Source organism: Artemia franciscana, chromosome 2 (genome assembly GCF_032884065.1).
Source record: "Artemia franciscana chromosome 2, ASM3288406v1, whole genome shotgun sequence".
NCBI lineage: Eukaryota > Metazoa > Arthropoda > Branchiopoda > Anostraca > Artemiidae > Artemia > Artemia franciscana.
The window spans coordinates 35480663-35495030 of NC_088864.1; the positions used below are offsets into that span (position 1 = coordinate 35480663).

Below are 14368 nucleotides of genomic sequence, written 5' to 3' on the forward strand. Positions count from 1 at the left end.
GTCTTACCACTGGAACCAACTTGGTCTTACCATCAAATACACTGGAAACGTATAATAGGTACACAAATTACCGAAATTTGCAAACCCCTCACTGCCGAAGATGATTATGAGCTAGCAGCCGACCTTTCTTTACAAGTCCCCTACATGTCTCACAATTGGTATCGGCCTATTTTTGGTTTCAGTGTGTACCCTACTACTGAAGTTGTCAACCCCTTGAAACTTTCAAACTAGTATATCTCATGAAGGATTTTTGTACCAAAAATTGGATGATATATACTTTGATCAGCTCATCAAGAGCTATCAATTGCCGTCGAAAAAAATTCTATCTGTCTTGGTTCAAAAGTTGATTTTTTTTTGCCGTAGGCCAACTTTCTAACGTCACCACTTAGAAAGGAGCAAAGGATAAGCTCCAATTTCTTTAGCAATGACAGAACTTTTAAAGTTTAAGAGGTACATCTGATAACATTTCTCTACCTCAATCCCAAGTCCGAAAAAACAAATGATAAACCCAGCCGAAATCACGGCAGCACTTTCGGACCCCTGGGAAAATGCCGCTTTTTTGCTTCTGTAAATTTTTCTATTTATCACTCAAAGAAGATATATTGGCTGTGGGGCCGGGTAACTGCTGCATATATTTAACACTTATAGATTTTAGTCCATCTTCAATTTGAAAGTGGTGCCTGCCTGCTTGCCTGCTAGAACGGAGCTTTCCACTCGAAAGCAGAAACATGGTTTGATGAAACGAAAGCTTGGCTGCACAACTTTAGATACTCCTCTCTGACATAGACTACATAACTCCACTTCACTTCGCACACCATAGGCTCTGGCTCGTGGACAAGCAAAAACCATCCTTTTTGGCCCTAGGGAAGAGTTCTCCGCAGCTTTCCAAAATGTAATGCCATGTTCATCATCCAGCCTGAGGTCCACACTTTCCGTAAAAGCCGTACAGGTTAGACCCTTACCAGTTTCCAGGAATAAGCCGACATCGGCGGCATAGGAGAAAAAAAAAGGGACAAAAACAAAGTGTTGCTCTTGCAACACAAATAAGTCGGCTATTAGCTCGAATTCTAGTCCATTGTGTCCTGATATCATTGATCCTCAGTATGGTATTTCTAGCCGGACGTCAGATGACTTTGGGAATATTAGTGATAGTATTACTTCGTGACTTATCTTTCAGTGTACCTCAAACCAGTATCTATGTTCGAATTATTTAAATATACAGAGTATAAAAATAGAGCTTGTAGTGCAGATTTTCTTTCTTTATTAAAAACCTTAGGCTTATTTTTCCTTGTCATATACTAAGAATGTTGCATTTCTTGATGGTATATCCATATCTGTTAATATCTGTTATATTGTTGTCTATACTGTGGGCAGAAACTCTTGCAAGGCACCTTACATATATATATATATATATATATATATATATATATATATATATATATATATATATATATATATATATATATATATATATATATATATATATATGTGTGTGTGTGTGTGTGTGTGTGTGAACGATTCTTCGCCTGTGTCTGTGTATGCGTGCGTGTGCTTGTGTGTGTGTGCGTGTTTGTCTGTATGTGTCTGTGTGTGCCTGTGTGTGTCTATGTGTGTGTGTCTGTGTCCAGTCCACACATTCCATACACATTGCAGTCCATACACGTTTTCTGCAGTCTATACATTCGTTTATAATAATGGGGCTAGGACTTCATTCGTTCAGCCTGGTCTGTCCCCCAGATCTCAGCACCGTAATGAAGCATTGGCATTATTTTGGATTTGAATGCCTGTTTTAGCATCTTTAGGCAAATAGCTTCATTTAAACTAATATTTTTATATAGTGCAAACATGGCTGCTCTGCCTTTTGCAAAACTTGCTGAAATATGCTTTTGCCAGGAGGCATTAGCGGGAAAATGAAAACCCAAACTTGCTTCTTTTACAACCCGGATCTCTTTCCCACTAGAACAAAATTTGCCAAACTGTTCATTATTGTTCCTTTTTTACTAAAAACCGTAAATTTCGTTTTACCAAACATTTAATTGAAACTTTTGAGATCCGAGTAATCCGAGGCAAGATTTAAAAGTTCTGCATGCCACCTTGAGATTTTGCCTCCAATGTGATGTCCCCTTCAAACAAAAGCATTGAAAAGACCATATTCCTTAAATTCACTGTTGTAGCCCACCTACTCAGGAAAAAACCTCCCATATCATTAATGAACAGAGAAAATAACCTAGGTGATTGATAGCTACCTTGTCTCAGACCTACATTGTTACAGATAGTCTTGGTGGAAATACCATTTCGAAAACCCGTTACCCTATTTTTTGTCCCTCAGACATGGACTGGAAAAGCCTAACCATTTTAGGAGGTAATCCTAACTTAACCCAAACTCTGAGCATTAGGGATATATCAACACTATCAAATGCTTTGCTCAGAACTAGAAATCCTACATACAGATTATTTTTGCCCTTACTATACTTAGTATTAAACTATTTAAAACAAGAATTCGATCTACTGTCGAATAGCCGGACCTAAAGCCTCCCTGGTCTTCTCCCAGTATTGTTTTCTTATCCACCAAAACTCCATCTCTTATTGATAAAGTTTTCAAATATCTTGCTTAAACTCCTTTGAAGGCTAATAGGCCTGTAGCTATTACGTATAATTTGGTTCCTTTTTTATAGTGGTATTATTAGAAATTCCTTCCATAGCTCAGGCCAAGCCATATTCACCAACACTAAGTTAAATAAATTCACAATGACTGACATTAAACTACCTTTCAAGAATTTATACATTCTTGCGGGGATACCATCTGGCCCAGGAGCAGAAGATTTATAGCTTATTTATTATTTATTTATAGCTTCATACACCTCTTCTTTTGTTCTTGTATTACATAGCTCTTGGTTCTATTTTTGCAAAGGGATATTCTAAGCACTATATACCAGGCAGTCCTATGTCCCATGACCCTTCCATATACTGCTTTTTGCAGGAATTTATAAGTTTTACAAGGCTCTATTTACGTATAATCATTATCACGAAATTATGCCTCGATCTTTTTCTTTGTTTTTCCCAATGCATCGTCTCTACATGATTATGAAATTAGAATATACCTTTTGACGTAGGCCGTTGATACAATTTCTGGATAAATAATTAGTATTAGACATTGGACTTCTTAAGAATTGCAGAATGAATTAGAATCGAGTAGGCTAATGTTCTACCGAAATTACATAAATTGTTGGAATAACAATGTTTCAAAGTTTATGAACTTGATTATGTGCTCTTCGGAAATTCGTTTTTTTTTGGCAGTGTGTTTGTGTGGAGACTTCTGTGTTTTGTCTAGTTTGGGTGTCTGAGGCCAAGTAACAGACCTCGTGGTCCGAGTAACTAACATTTAGAAAAGGAAGCAACGGGAATTACCAAGTCTGTATAATTCTAAAAGCACCTTAACAAAATAACAAGTTTTCAAGCAATCACAAAATTTAATAACTCATGTTTGTTCATATTGTAATCCCTTATGTCTCAAACTAAAAAAAATTCCACGTCATAAATGATAATTCACTAACTGATAAAAGCACAAGATTTAATTCAGAAAATGTTTTTTCCCGTTCGAAAACAAATAATCTAAATGAAGAGAAGGGGGAGAGGCGTGCTTGCGACAGGAAACGGTGAGATCTCACTCAATGAAATAAGGTCACTTGTTCAATACTAGCTACTACATGTGGGCACTATCTGGACGGGTATCAAGTCTGGTCAAGGACACAATTAAACACAAAGGTGCTTCACTGATACACAATTAATACTGAACATACAAGCTACTTCAAAAGGAAGAGGCACATTATATACAAAACGAAACGATTTATTCCTTATAAAGTTAGATTTTGAATCTATGCAACTGATTCACCTTGGCGTTCGGATTCAATTTCTCTCTGTGCTTTGGAAATTTTTACTTTGTCTTTAGGAGTCGTATTCTCGCCTGTTTCCAAGGCAAATAGTTTCATTTTATCTTTGAAAGACAACTTATCAGGAAGCGGTTGCTTTGACTGTCGTTCCAGCTCCTTTTCAGCAAGACGCCTCTGTCTTGGATCTCTAAAATAAAATCAATCTTTTTAACAGCCATTGTTGCTACAACGGTTAAATAGCATTTGTGCTTAAATTCATTCGTAAAATATTAAATTGTAAAAATGTATGCATTGTCTACAGTCCATTTATTAAAGTATTTCGAAAATAACTTCCCTCATTAACTTAAATTTTCTACCATCAGTGAGACCCCTTCAAAAGTTTCTCCTTAAAAAGCGCGTGTGTTCCATTTAACCCTAAACTATTCTCAAACACTCCAAGACTAAAATTAACTCGAGAATGAAAGATTTAGAGCTTCTCCAAAAGATGAGCTATTCGGTCGGGTCTTGGCAGAGCTAATGGCTTTCTGGAATAAAACACTTCTAAAGGATTCAAACGTAACGAACAGGACAGAGAAAAGGAAAGAATCTTAAATCTCACCAGGCTTTCTTTTCTGTTTTCAGAATCATAGTGCCTATTTCTTCGTTATCGCCACTGTGAAAAAACAAAAACTTAAATTAAATTATAATGCCAAATCGGAAAGAAAATGAATTTGTATATAATTACATGGAGTTTGGTCAGTTTGAACTAAAATGGAAAAACATGCAAATTTATTAAACTTGCCTTTTCGTTGCATTTTTTAAGGGTTCAAGGAACTAAAACTAAATGTTAAGAAAGCAGTCAACACAGAAAATAAATAAACAAATATCACATGCCTACAGAACGTGTTTGGACAATAAAGTTAAATTAAAACTATGAATCAAATCATTTTCAGTATTTCTTTGTCCTTACTCTGTAGATTTTAGGGTACTGAGTACAAATCAGAAAAAGAAAAAAATATATCTGTTCGTTTTTCCCCCAAACTAGTAATTTATTCATATTTTAAAGCATTAATTTTTAATTGTTTAGGAAATTTTCATGACGCATTTTTTTTTTATGGATTAAAACTTTCTTAGCATTTTAGATTTGATTTATATAGCTTCTTTTTTTTATGGAATCACGCATGCTTCAGACAAAAAGAGAACACTTAGTAAAACACTTACGCAGATATTAGAATAATATGTTGTATGACCAAATTTAGATAAGAATTATATTAGAAAAACTACCACAAAATTATATTCTTAGTGTACAAATTCTATGAAAAAAAAAGAACTAACTTTAAAATAGCATTACGAAAGAATTTTATTGATTTAGATTTCTGAAAAAATCGAATTGATTGTAAAGATTATTTTTTTTTTTTTTTGGCATATCAACGTAATTTGTTTATTTTAAATAAGAATTGCAGAATTTAAAACTCTAAACTCTGCGAAATTTGTATGCTGAAAACTTTTGAACCATAAAACTTGGTAATGGTCAAATTTCAAACATCTTGGTGATCTCTAATTATTTTCTGATATAGGATTATAATTGATATTTTAATTCCTTTAATTTTAACTTATATTTCATCGTTTGGGCTGATGACTCATCTATATGTGCTTTATAGGTTGGACATTTTACAGCATTAACTGACGTACCTATGTTTGTATATAAAATTCTACTATATTGAGCTTTATCATATTCCAAAATATAAAATATTTTACTTGTTCCTGGTGAAGGGAGGGGAGGCCCTTTTTACGATTAAATATAGACTCATTATCAAGAAAAAAACTGAGCAGGATTTCAAGCCTAATTTTCATTTCTATTTTTTTCTATGTGTCTTTTCCTATTCCAGCCCCCACAACCTTTTAAGCCTTACAATTTTCCTCAGAACTTTTCTATTTCTATTGCACTTAAAACACACAACAAGTCCTTGATGACATTAATTTATCGACAAAACTGACCTATAAACTTCCTGGGTTCCAATTACTCCTGGCGTGCTTCCAGTAGATATCATCAGTGGATTAACTATATTCTCGGCTTCAGATATAAAAGCCTGAAATTAAAAAATACTTTCATAATCAAAATTGCACACAGAGGTAGAGGGAAGGGGAAAGGATAGGGGAGAGTTTCTCCTTCTTGAGATTTTCCTCCGCTTGAAAAATCAAAGTGGCGGCCTAAAATGAACTTTTTCATGTTTTTAGCAAATTTTTGCATTTTTTGGATCTCGAACCCTGAGATAAAACACCTTTCCTACTTTCCATGATCTAAGTTGGAAACGAATGTATTTATTTTTCTGTTATTATTAACAAGCCCAGGAAATATTGATTTTAAAAGCGCTTGTATGTGACTCAACAAAATTAGGACGGAGTCCAATCCTTGGACAAAATATATACTTGAAAGGTAAGGTGACGGTTGAAATATCAAATGAACTTAAAACCCAATCTTTTTAACAGGACTTTCGACTTCAATTTTCATTCTCCAACACAGGCGGAATTTTTACATCTTTATAAAATTAATTATGTACATTTGACTTGCGTTTCGGATTTAGGGAGCATTGATGCAGTGCCATTCTAATTTATTTTGACCTATTCTTCAGGACCATGACTATTAATTCGAAAATTAGACTTGTTTTAAGTATGGCCGCTTACTTTACAACAGAAGAAGATAACCCTATGTCCAAAGAAGGCATTGCATGTACCCAAAGCCAAAAATAAAGAAATGTATAAATGTATAAACACTCCCTATATCAGGACAAAAAAAAAAGAAGATGCTGTCTTTTTATCTCTGTGACCATAGGTGCGCATGGCTCAAATCTTGACAGCAGAAATTAAAAAAACCATAAAAACCCATTTTTAGACTCTGATCTTTGCAGAGTTCGTGGGCGGAGGATCGTTTATACTAACTTAAGTGAGTGGAGAGAGTGAATGCGACGCTACTACTACAACTAACAACTATCTGCAGCACTAATGTGTCTGAGGTCAACAGAACTACGCAAAATGACCTACGAACGCTCCTTCTCCATTCAGATCTATTCAAAGGTTCCCTACACCCTCAAGAGCTACCTTCCACGAGTTTGCCTAGACAGAACCGTGACTGCGAACGGTTCCGCAGGGTATCCTTGAAAAGTGATGCCCCTCGAGTAAATGACACAGCATTTGCACTGGAACGAGGTAAGAAGCGAGTAAGAATAGAAATGTTTGCAACCAAGTAAAACATAAAATAAAATTCTAGTCTTTACAGAGCATTTGAGTCCTAATATGCCGAACCTTTTAGCCTAATGAAACATACATTTGAAAAACTCAAAATAAAAATGAAAAATTGTATTTACTATTCTAAGTGAGACAGTTTTTTCTCGACAGATTTTATGTTTCAATTTCGTAAATATTTTCTGTGGTGTAGATCTTTAACCAAAAATTTTATCATGGAAATCAGGTAAGTCCATGGAGCACTCTGACTCTAAAAATGGTAAGTAAAGGAAGGGAAGATAATTAATTTGGCTCATGAACCGCTATAAATATACACTATGTATGTGTTTTTATGCACAAAGAAAAAATAACATCAACATAAACTGTCATCTTCACTTTTTCCTTTTTGTTCCTCAGCATCTAGATTTTAAAAAAAATGAAAAAATCCAAGCTACGTAAACCTCAATAAAAACTCTTGAAAAGACAAAAGCCATAAAGGAGAAAAGCGCCTTTATAATAATTTTCAGTGAGACACAGACTAATCTTTGCTAGGGATAGTTGAAAAAAAGAAGACTTAATACATTCGCTGCAAGTAAAGCAACTTAACTGTTTGGACGCTGTTCCCACTAAACCCTCTCATGGATACTTTAAAAAAGGCAATTCCTCCCTATTTAGATCCAGATATTCTTTCATTTGCAATAAAAAAAATTTATAAAAAACGCCTTAAAACCTTTGTCTGATGACTGATAGTACCATATACAAACTGAGAAAGAGAGCAACAGGACAAAAAGAAAACAAAACCACGTCACCAAGATACAGATTATACGCGTGTTTTTTTTGTGTTTTTTCTTTTTTTAGACCTTTGAAATGTTGCAATTTCATTACATTTTAATTCTATGAGAAACTTTGCATTCCTCAATCAAAGGAAAGTTTGTTCAGGCAAAATACTGGGTGGCTTATACACCATATATACCCATTTGCGGCAGTCCACCTTAGGTAAAACATGAAATCTGAGTCCTTAAATTTGATAGAATTAGGTCATAATAAAAGATCCAAAGGAAGCGGCAACTTCAAGGGATACAGTAAAGAATGAATCTCCAAGTAGAGATCTCACCGTCGAAAGTGTGACAGAGCAGCGTCTTTATGTTATTTTATTTTGTTTTCTTTTTAAAATAAATCCAAACGAACTGAGTGGGTAGAATGTGCGCACTCAGAATAAGAAGTGTGCGCACCTGTGCTGACCTAATGCAGCTTTGCGATGCAGCGACTGAACCTCCCCATAATTAAAACAAATCGACAATGATTTACAAAGCACATAATATCTTATATTATGTTCTTGATTATCTCCTAGGAAGTTTGAAAAATAACACTTGCAACCTTTTAGCCCAAATATATTGATATATATATATATATATATACTCACAATTTCTTCTTCGTTAATTTTTGCCTGATTAGCATTAGTGTCATAGAGAATGCTATTTTCGTTGAAGCTAACATTTTTCTTCGACGTTTCATTCCTCGAGCCTGCTAAGGCACTTCTGGTGGGATAATTGGCGTTCATCAGTTTCTCATCTGCAGTCATTTGATTGTCACTTCTTGGCACTGTAGGAGAGGAGGGCGGTAAAGAAGAGGGTGGTGGTGGGGGACGATGGTGATCAATTCCGTTTACAGCCGAATGAGGTACTAGATGCTGACCTCTCTGAGAGCCATAAATTTGCGAATGCTGAAGAGCTTGTTGTTGCAATTGCTGCTGCATTCGAATCTCTTCTTCCTTAAAAGAAGAGAATTGTATTGTTTTCCTAAGATACGTAGGAAAGCAACTTATTTACCAGTCTGCTCCAGTAAATGGACAGTAAGTATAAAGAGCGACTATTACGTACAATAGCTGAAACTTTTAAAACAACGATTGAAGTTTGCAAATAATATATAAATTACTTCATTTTAATGCTGAATCCACACATGTAACATTTATTAGGTTTAGAGCTACATATTAGATGCTTTTGTTTTTTCCTGTTAATGTCGGTTGGGATGCATTTTATTTTTTTTTTTTTTCGTTTTGATGGGGATCACCTCCAGCAAATGGTTGTATAAAAAAAAAAAAAAAAAAAAAAAAAAAAAAAAAAAAAAAAAAAAAAAAAAAAAAAAAAAAAACAGGAAGAGGAAGAGGAACGAACCAATTGAACCAAAAAGTAGAGCCATAATGCCCTTTTTAGGAAATAAAAAAGATCACGCCATGAAAAAGTGACAATTTCAGTTACTTTTGCTGCAAAACCAAATTTTGGGCATAAATAGGACCAGAAACATTAATAAGCCACAATTTTAAAATGGTATACGAGTTAAGAATTATGAAGTCTTAAATAAAAAAACATCCAGTTTTCTAGAACATACTGCCACACGCGGGAACACTTCGTCCATAAACAAACAAAGAGGCCCTAATACAAAAATGGACAGTTCCAGCAGACCACAATCTAATATCTTTATTTCACTAAGATTAATTTATTTGGGTGGGGTATAGTATTCCATAGTTGCTATGCAACTTCTAAGAAGCCCTCCTTTGTGCATGCAATGTAATATATTAACATTGCAATAACCCCCATATGGGCATGCAATCATTTATTTAAGGATTCTTTATTATGAAGCGGTCGGGTTCCAGGAATTGTAATATCAACTAGAATTACTCAGGTTGTCACAGCCCGTATCTAAAAACGTTTATGTTGTTTTTCTTTGTGATGAATCACATACCCGATGAATTTTAATGTGTCTAAATGCTGCACATTACCCCCAATCTTCGGTCTTTCGTTAATACCTCGTCTGCTGATGTTAACATGGGACCATGGTCACAACTTGCCCTTTTCTTTAAAAAGAAAAAGTACCAAATGTTAAGTATTTGTAAAAAAATTTGTTGCTTATCTGGCAACAAAACATTTTTTTGGGAATTTGGTACATATTGACATTTTAATTGCATAGGTTATTTTTAGCTTTCAAATAAAAGAAAGACATATTAAAACTATCACAGGGCGTTTCTATGTAACAAAACTAATTTTACGACCGTTTATTTTTTAAATCTTATATAGAAAGATGCAACAAACATTTCAGTAGTGGTAATTCAAGCAGCGTCTTAGGTTGATCCAAACATTCTAAAATAGCCAAAAAAGGGAAAAATTACTTCTTAGCTGCTCTAGTGTCTCCTTTTTTTTTACAAACACTTCCTTAGGCTTTCAACAATTGACAATTAGGGCTTTGTTAAATTAAAATATTGATTTTAAGTAATTGTCCCACCAGTAAAACCAAGGCAGGCAAAGTATCTTAAGAAACAAACACGGTGTCGCAAAACTGATTGGTCAAAAGGACTAGAAAAGGGCTGTTAAGGTGTTAAGGAGATAGGATATATATTGCAATTCGACAGAAAAATTAGCGAAACCCAATTTTTTTCCTATGGCGGCTAACATTCTTGGAATTAGTGCGGTACTTTTTTTCTCTTCTTTTCATCATTTTTAAACCCTATTCAAACACTTACTCTTCTTCTTTGAGCCTCCTTGAGAATTCTCTCTTCTGCTAATTGAGCAGCTTCTAATTCCTTTTGTCGCCTTTGATACTCATCAAGCTTTTTTTGTTTACCTTCACTTGCATTATTTTGTTGCCTTTCTTGGCGCCATTGCTTTGCTCTCTCTAAATCTTCCTGGACAAGTCGCAATAAACCACCACTATTGTCTTCTTGTGGTGGTTCAACCGGCGGTAAAGGCGGTACCTTAGAAAAAATGAAAAATAATGCCCATACATTTTGATAAATTGGCGAAATCTATAGTCTTTTCTGGAGCTTTGGGATTCTCCAGAAGCTACCTACGCTTCAAAACCACTTAGAATGGGGTAAAAACCAAAAATAAGATTGAATACAATATGTATTTTTCAGAAGTTCAGCGAAACAAGATTTTAATTTAAGGGTTACATAAGAGTAAGGGTTATAAAACACTATTCTAAATACTTTGTTTAAAGAAGAAACCAGTTTCCTAACCTACCTCTTGAAAGACAGGGTGTAATATAAATTCAAACATTTTATGTATTTGAATAATTGTACCTGATGAAAATCCGTTTTTCACAGCTCATTTTATGTTGGGACAAATAGAATAATATTAGCACACAAATTTACCTGTCTATAAAGTGATATAACGCCCTACTTTGAAAAGGGCTTTCTTTTAAAAAACATTAATACCCTATCTATTAGTCCACCCCCTTACTAGCTGTAGCTTTCACATATTTGAGAAGAGGAGTACGTATGCATCTTCAGACAAGAGGCCACTCCTTACTCTAGTCCAATATATCAATGCAGTGTCTATTTGTAAATGTGAAACGCCGTTTAAAATAAAGAGATAAGTATTTTTGGATGAAGATGTGATGAATAAGTATTACTGTTTACTGAGGCAAATCCGCGAGTAGCAAAGAATATAGTCATATTTACGTTGTTTCCTTTAATTTGGATGATTTGTAACAGGGCTGATTTGTAATTTGGAGGATTTATAAAGCTGGACATCATTGCTATTTTCACCCAAGTTGGGCTTTGGCGCGCTTCAAATTCTTCTAAAATGTTTTACTGTCTTTTGTTATTTTTGTTGTTCTTATTTTCTATAGAAATTGTTTTTCAATTGTTTTTCCCCAACGGGTATCACATTATGTGCTGGTCACAGCAAAGTCTTTAGAGAGTCAATTTGTACGAAACAAAGACTATAATTTATCCATGCAAATTCCAAAAAAAGGGGTGGGGGGATCTTTTCGACTTACTTCTTCTTCTTCTTCAGATTCATCTTCTCTTTGCTCTGCCATCGCCATTTCTTCGACGCGCTTTTGAAATTCTCGTTCCAAAATCAATGCCTTTAATTGTTCTTCTTGTTTTGAATTTCGCCCTTCGGGTCCCAATAATTCTAATTCACTGACTTTTTGGTCCCGCCAATGACGAACAGTCAACTTTTGCCTCAAGCGATCCTGCGTGAAAAAGACAAAATTAAATATGCTTAAAAATGAAAATGCTGGATATTACACTTATAATTCACTTAGAAATGGAAGATAGAGGCTATGGTAATACGATTGTAAGTAAGATCTAATTCCTTAGAAAAGTTTGACTTACTTTCGAAAAAACAATGTGGTTTCCTACCACCCAGAAATACCTTTTGTGAAAAAGAGCTATTTTTCCAATAGAGAAAATTGTAGAATTGAACATATATTTAATTTTTAATCCCGTTTGCGTTTTTTACAAACCTTATCTTTGTTGTTTCATTTTTTTTTTCAATCTCGACTTTTTTTTTTTTTTTTTGCACTTCGTCCCAACTTTTATAATAGTGACTTTGTTCACCTTGAGGGACGGGGGGAGAATCTTAATGAATTCGCCCCATTGGATGGACAATTAACTGAGACAAGTTTCTAAACGAAATATCTGAATATTTCATACTATACTCCCTGTATAGTAAATTTAACACTTATGTTCCCTGTGAAGCATGTGATTTGCGACAAGCTTACTGTTATACCTAGTAGTGAATGGACAAGATACTTAAGTCACTGAATTCATTAATTATACTTCAATTCATTCACCGAGCCAGAAATAAGAGATTACTTCGACTTTTCCTAAGAGAATGGTCTAAACCTGATTATAAAACAGGAAAATTGTTACTGTTTTCGCGTGATTCGCCACCTTTTCAACATATTTTTCAGTACAAAAAAAAGCAAAATAAATTCTCAACAATACTATTCGGTAAATGGATAAAGCTGAATCTCAGATATGAACTGATAGCAAAAATAGTTTTCTGAGTTAGAACATTAAAGCCGTACGACTGTGAAAAAATAGCATACGAAAATCTTGAAAAGGAAACATAAATCTCAATATTAAATTACAACCAGTTATAGGATTTAAAAAAAAAAAAAAAAAAAAAAAAAAAAAAAAAAAAAAAAAAAAAAAAAAAAAAAAAAAAAAAAAAAAAAAACCTGTGTCGAGACCTAAGAGAGAAGAAAAAGAAGTCACCTACGCCAAATCTTTTAGTTTTTCCTTTTTTGTTTTTTATCTGAGTAGCTCTGCTGAGACCCTTCCAAATCAGATTATATTAAAGAAAGATTTAGATATGATACAACAAAACAATCTTTAATGTTTTAAACGTATTGAGTAGAAACAACCTTAAAAACACACCACTAGTAGCAGGACTGAGCCTAAAGGGGACATGAGCGGGCACGCAACCAAGACGCCTGATGCAACGTCATATGCGGGGGCGACCATTAAGTAATTAGGTTGCAAGTCAACGATTCAAAATATAAAGAATGCCATTTTGTCCCGGCTAATTTGGTACTAGTTAACATTGCTGCTAATTATACTAAAACACTTACTCTTTCCTCCATGTCTTCTTTAGTATCCCTCCAAGGATTGGATCCTGAAGTAGTCCTCTGAGTGGCTTGCCTGATTTCTTTTACAACTGTCTCATCAAATTGCCTCGTTATTTCTTCTCTCTGTTGATAACGCTTCTGTGCTTGGTTCATTTGCAGAAGTTCTTGCTGCTGAGGATACTCGTTTCTATGGACGGAATAATTGCCCGGGAAATTTGAATACTGGGGCTGCTGAGCGACTGCATGTTTTGGTACAAGAGGCGGTGGTTGGGCATGTGGAGGCTGTTGTGGGCTTTGCAGCATCGATTGTTGATATGGCTGATTATGTGGCACATGCATATGGTGTTGGTAGCTGGGCTGGTTCTGCGCGTGATCAATGTGCCCTTGATTGGGAACGCTAGTGCCCTGGGACGAAACGCCATTTCCATGGAATGGTTGATTTGGAATTGCTTTTGAAGGACCGACATGTGATGTCCTTAATAGCTCTTGTGGATAAGACGCGTGTTGGGCAGGTGGGCCCCTAGCAGGGAGAACTCCTGCCTGAGCAGAGTACGGATAGTTCGCAGGTAAAGCAGCATGTGGCCGTTGTTGAATCTAAAAAAAATAATGTTCATAAACTTCCTGCATAGTGGGATAAAGGTCATGGGAAATATAGTAGCTCGATTAATAAGATATGTCGAGGTCTGTTATTTTGGAGGCAGTTTTTTGTTCTTTATTTGGAAACGACTCAAAATAAGAACCACCTTTAAAGAATAAACATTTTTTGTTATGGCGCCAAAATAAAAGAAACAGGAGATGACGCACTTGAGATATCCAACCGAGAACAACCCTCAAGATTATTTTTCTAAAGCCTAAGACACAATGGTATCATCACCACAAGAAATACATAAAAGTAGTCCACAAAGAAGCGTAATACT

At 34.9% G+C, this 14368-nt stretch overlaps 1 protein-coding gene across 2 annotated transcripts in view; it reads right to left on the bottom strand.

Annotated features, from left to right (window-relative positions):
- Nucleotides 1-3402: 3402 nt before the first annotated feature.
- Nucleotides 3403-14368, bottom strand: part of LOC136040829 (afadin-like) — a 124871-nt gene continuing 113905 nt past the window's right edge. For both annotated transcript variants that reach the window (XM_065725176.1, XM_065725167.1), the window contains exons 23-28: nt 13455-14045; nt 11868-12068; nt 10609-10839; nt 8515-8862; nt 5868-5959; nt 3403-4077 (exon numbers count right to left, since the gene is read on the bottom strand). In XM_065725176.1, the coding sequence (XP_065581248.1) occupies nt 3876-4077; nt 5868-5959; nt 8515-8862; nt 10609-10839; nt 11868-12068; nt 13455-14045 (1665 nt within the window). In that variant the 3' untranslated portion in view covers nt 3403-3875. The remainder of the gene's footprint in view (nt 4078-5867; nt 5960-8514; nt 8863-10608; nt 10840-11867; nt 12069-13454; nt 14046-14368) is intronic.